Below are 5,987 nucleotides of genomic sequence, written 5' to 3' on the forward strand. Positions count from 1 at the left end.
CTTCGTTACAAGCTTCAGGGTACTAAAGACACACCCGTCAAGTTATAGACTTGCAGTTCCAAAATAAAATGGTCTAACATGAGCTTAAAAATTTAACACGTAAAATCCTATGTTGCGCGTTAAAAAAAACGCACTGTATAGTAAAACTTCATTCTTATTCGTCTTTTTTTTAGTTTTTAGTATTTCTTCTTCTTCTTTACGTGCCGTCTCCTTTAAGAAGGTTGGCTATCATCATGGCGATTTTTATCTTTGAAGCTGCGGATCTGAACAAATCAACAGAGCTACTGTTGTACCACTGCCTTAGGTTGTTCAACCAGGAGATGCGTCTTCTTCCTATACTTCTTTTACCCTGTATTTTTCCTTGTATAATAGTTTGCAACAGTGTGTACCTCTCCCCTCTCATCACGTGGCCCAGATATTGCAATTTTCTGATTTTGATTGTGTTGATTATTTCCTTCTCCTTTCCCATTCTTCTCAACACCTCCTTGTTCGTTGTTCTGCTCACCCAGCTTATTCTGAGGATTCTTCGATATGCCCACATCTCGAACGCTTCCAGCCGGTCAGTGTCGCACTTCTTAAGCGTCCAGGCTTCCATTCCATATAATAGTACTGGAAATATGTAGCATTTAAGCATTCTGATTTTAAGATGTAGACTAAGATCTGTTCTGGTTAATGCATTCCTCATTTTATTAAACACTGATCTAGCCTTTCCGATTCTTGATCTTATCTTAGTATTTAGTTATTAATTATTTAAGTTTCAGTTTGTATACTATCTTTCAATTTCCTGTAAGTGGGCGTCGGCCTGTTGGAAATAAACGGCTTTATTATTATTATTATTATTATGAAGTGTAAGCTTTAGCTTTTACTAGGTAGATTTAGCTTTGGCTAATAGCATTTGCTGAAATTGAAGTGAATAACCTTTTGCTTTTACTTTATTAGGAAAATCTAGATATTTTAAGTAGTTAAAACTTTTTAAACCAGTATCATTATCGAGTGCTATCGGTTTACGTTCAAAATGAGTAGTGATTCAGAAAATTCTACAAGTGATTTTTTGGCGGAGGAAGTTCCTGCAAAAATTTCGTCCAACTTGAAATTGATGGAAATTTTGGGAAGGAATTATAATATTATATTTAATAAATCGCAAGTTCCTAAAATAAAAGAGAAAAAAGAACAAGCATACAAAGAGATCCACCAAAAATATATTTCCCAAATTGGAAGGGATTTAACTGGAATACAACTAAAAAAGAAAATCCAAGATATGAAGGCCGAGTTGAAGAAAAAGACGGACAAAGCTGCAACGGGAAATAAGAAAATTGTTTTTTCCACTACTAACATAATAAACATACCGATTAGTAACTTGAGAAATTAGTTTCCTCTACCTGAATGGTCATTGTTGACCTAGGTCAAAAATAGAGTCTAATCTCTAGTTCTAGTCTGGCACAAACACGACAAAAAAGGAAATATTATTGACCTAGGTAAATAATAATGTCAATGTCCATTAAGACATCTGACATATGAAATATACTTGACTTGACAGAGACAGATAAATTAGGTTGTCCACCGCCTACTATACTAGAAAGCATAGAAGGTGCTTGTCAAAAATTCCAATATGGCGGGAATAGTGGTGACAGTTTGTATCGTGGAAATTTTGTTTTTTGAGGATTAGATGAATTTTTGCGGTTTAAAATCAAAACTTGAGGTTATTTGCGTAAGTTATTTTTGTTTGCTGCCGTTCATAAGTTTTTCAAGCCACATTGTAACAGCAATTCAGAAAAAAGCCCAACCGAGTTATATATGCCTATTTCCGTAAATCCCATGGGACTATGCTGACACAACGGTTCCCAGGAAGATGCTATTGCTATTATGCTTATTCTACATTTTAGGTTGCTTAAATGTATTTTTCTAATTTTGACATATAAAGTGACACTTTTCAAAACTGATTAGAGTGACAAAACGTTTTACTTTATGTAACTAGTTACATAAAGTATCACTCATTCAAATTGTAGGACCTCGCTGCGCTCGCCCTACAAACATTCATTCGTTACACGAAATCGATCTTTTGGTAACTGGTTACATAAATAGCTATTTATTATATTCCTAGACTACTCTCTACTGTAACTTCGTATAGTTAAGTCGCACTAATTGTAAACTCTTAATAAAATTATTCTTTTTAAAAAGAGTTTCTGACGTCGAGTTTATTTAAGTGGCGCAGTCGTGTTAATTCTTGAATTAAACATTCCAAATTTCTGCGATCGGAAAAACATTGAATCAAAGCATTCTTAAATTGATCCCAAGTAGAAAGTTCTGATCGATTGCCAATCATGATTTCTGCCTTACCAATCAATTTACCTTGAATGCAATCGAAAATATGTTTGTTAAGTTCGGCATCATTTAAATCTTTGTAAGAATCAATCAGACCTTGGCATACTTTAATAAGCATTAGTAGCGTCTCCATCGTATGGTTTAATAATATCCACTTTTGATTTGAAAAGATTCCAATTAAATGAAGCAACATGTGCCTGACTACCTGCTTGATTATTCATGGTGGGAATAGTGTTTCGAGTTGATTGTTTTACTTCCCTTGATAATTTTAGAGAGCTTTGAAATTGATTTATAATAGCATCAAATTCGTTTTCGGAATCACTCATCGAAGAAAACAAAAATTAATTAAAAATTATGTTATTTTTAACTTTTCACTCAGAAACTGATAATTAATCCTAATTTTGTCTCCGATAGACTGAACTAATCCTAAAGTTGTCTCCAATAGACTGATCTAACCTAAATTGTCTTCGATAGACTGAACTTAAATAAATTATTCCTAACGAGACACCTAAACGAGGTATTTCGGAAGGAGCGAAAGGAATATGGCACTTACGTAGTTGAACTGGCTTCTTCCTTTCCGACTCTCACTCTGGGTGTCGCCTGGTGTCCTAGATTCTTTGGATTGCGCTGAAGGGTCGAAGGGCCCAAATAATGACTGCAGACCGAAATTGTCCGAAAATCACTACCGCACAATCCTACCGACTGCGCCACTTAAATAAACTCGACGTCAGAAACTCTTAATAAAATTATTCTTTTTAAAAAGACTTTCTGTTGTCGAGTTGATTTAAGTACCATGTCAGTTTTTTGCTTTACAAAAAACCGGATCCAACTTAACAGTGGTTGAACACTTTGAAGTGGGATGATTTTACTCCAACACTATACTCAATGGTAGGTACAAGTGCTTTCTAGTACAGTAAACTTAATAGGTACTTGTTACATGCACACGTATGTGAGTTACATTTTAAAGCATCCTTCATTGTGAGAGCAACAAAAATAACTTTGAATGAATGTTCTTGGTAATAACATAAGAACCATTTACCAGTTTTGCTTACCTAGTTTCAAGGATTTACAGATTTTCTTACATTGAACAATGTTTAAACTAGTTTGCTGTGTGTTGTACTTTCCAGGACAAGTGTTCTAACCAATTTGTTTAGGCTGGACTTGATTATGTATAAAAAAGCTGTATCTATACATATCTGGATCAGAAATAAACATTTTTTTGATTTTTCACTCACAACTTGCAATCAATTACACGAAACAATTAAAAAAACACATATTTCTTACTGCATCTGCATACGTTTGTGTATAAAACGAAAACCGCTAACGCCGCCATTAAAAGTGACATTTTAGGCTTTCTAGTATAGAGGGCGGTGGGTTGTCCCTTCATGTTGTTGTATTGTTGTTATCTTAAATTTTCAATAAAAGGACTATGAAAAATATTGTTAATAGTGGAAAAAATTCTATATTATATACACTCCTGTGTGCAAGTTCCTAAGTGTTATACCCTTTATGGTTCTTAGAGTCTTAATTTCTACGTTTATTGTTTTTCAAAATCGCAGATTGATGCCATGATTAATCAAAGAGTCTATAAAACTGGATTCATAGTTCTTATTTGATAATTCAATTTTTGAGCTTGCAACACTGTAAAGGCCAGTTGATATTGTCGAAAACAATCACGTGACCTCCAAAACGCAGTTTTAACTTTGGAAAATTGATGAATTAAATTTAGACAGTTGTACAAACTTAAATTGCAAAATACACGTCACGTGACTTTGGTAATTCAATTTTTAAGCTTGCAACACTGTAAAGGCCAGTTGATAATGTCGAAAACAATCACGTGACCTCCAAAACGCAGTTTTAATTTTGGAAAATTGATAAATTAAGCTTGCAACACTGTGAAGGGCTGTTGACATTGTCAAAAACAATCACGTGGTCTTTAAAATGTAGTTTACATTTTAAAAATTTGATACTGGACTATTTTAGACGGTTTAAAAACCGGAGGTTGTAAGAGACACATCACGTGACCTTGATTATGCAATTTTAGTGCTTGCAACACTGTAAAGTCTAGTTGGAACCTGTCATAACAGTCACGGGACCTTAAAAATGTTTAAACGTTCAAAAGTTGGTAAATTATTATAATAATTTGTAATAAATATTGTGTCAACTCAATATAATGTAACAAAGATTTTACCACAACTATTACATCTGCTTATGCTGATCTGTTCGATTTTCAGTCAATTTAGTTATTTTGATACAAGGTCTACTGCAAAGTATTAATGCCTCAAAATACCTCGTAATACTGGAAAAGTGCCTCATAATACCTCGAGTGTGTACACCAAAATACTTCGGCGATCTACCCCTCGCCCTATACTTACAATCTGAAAGCTTATATTGACCGATTGAGTATTATTATTTCCAGAGGCCGATTTTATTATTGGAATATGGAAAACGATTTGGTTTCCTGGCTACCGCCTAAGCATCCTAAAGCAGTGGCTTCACACTGCGCGGCCAAATTAAGAGAGAAGCGGTTACTAGACGAGAATAATTCAAATGGTGACAAAGAGGATGCGCTAAAGCGCGAAAGGTCAGATAAGGAAACGGATAGAAGCTATGACAAAATGCGAGATGATTCTGATGATGACGACCGGGGATACAGGAAATCTTCGGATCGACGTGATAGGACAGAAAAAGATAGGTAAGTTCTTGATTTGTTCCTTGTTTTATCGGTTTTCCTGGAGTGTTACCAACCAAGTTGTTTCCGACAAGGCTTTATGAGGTTTAACACGATACTTATCTAAACGTTTTGAAACTTCTAATTAAGTTGAATCGTTTTGATGAATTTTCTTCATATCTTAACATAATGTGCGTTAAAAAGGGATGATAGACGTTCTAAGAGGGAGAGAGACGACCGCTATAGAAGGGACAGAGAAAAACGTAAACGGGAGGAACCTTTAGATCCAATGGATCCGGCGGCTTATTCTGATGTGCCACAAGGAACGTGGAGCGATGGTTTGGAAAGCAATACAACGAGAGCAGACAATACTGCTTCCGGGGTGTTATTTCAGCAAAGACCCTATCCGTCTCCGGGGGCAGTTTTAGCGGCTAATAAAGATAAAGATGACAAAGAACGACGGAAATAAATTTGTTTTTTCAATTTGTGAAGTTGAAAATTAAGTAAAGTCGACATATTGGAGCAATTTTTTTACAAAGTTGTTAATATTAAGTAATAAAGAAAAACTAAAAAAAATAATAATATTTTTTTGTTTATTACACCTGGGTAAGTATAATATTGTACTACAGGGTGTTTCAAATTCGAGCCACATCATTGGGATCCCAGCAACGGTAAGAGATAGGAGATCATAGGCCTCCAGGACGTGTGAAGCCAGCAGCCAACCCTGTGACGCTGTTTGTTTATGTGATTAGTTTAGCTTTGATTTTTATGAAGACGTTAATAAAAGTTGCCGCAGGCGCCACCTGGTTTAATAAAATTATTAGAGTTTTCGAAATGTGAACCAAGAAACACAACTCGTATGCCTTGGTAGCTTTTAAACAGCTGGAGACAAAGTTCCCGTCAATCTGTAGCAACAGCGGTTCAGGTCGGGACAACGCTAATAAAAGCCAAAAGTATCAATCAACTAAGTTTTATTCTTCTTTGCTTAATCTAT

At 35.1% G+C, this 5,987-nt stretch overlaps 1 protein-coding gene across 1 annotated transcript; it reads left to right on the plus strand.

The window, feature by feature from the left end:
• Positions 1-4,763: 4,763 nt before the first annotated feature.
• Positions 4,764-5,462, plus strand: LOC145729268 (uncharacterized). The gene is made up of 2 exons (XM_081979949.1): positions 4,764-5,017; positions 5,198-5,462. Exons 1-2 carry the CDS (start codon positions 4,764-4,766, stop codon positions 5,460-5,462), a joined length of 519 nt encoding a protein of 172 aa, XP_081836075.1.
• Positions 5,463-5,987: the final 525 nt, after the last annotated feature.

The sequence above is a fragment of the Ips typographus genome, linkage group LG5, assembly GCF_016097725.1.
Source record: "Ips typographus isolate SLU linkage group LG5, UJ_Ityp_2.0, whole genome shotgun sequence".
NCBI lineage: Eukaryota > Metazoa > Arthropoda > Insecta > Coleoptera > Curculionidae > Ips > Ips typographus.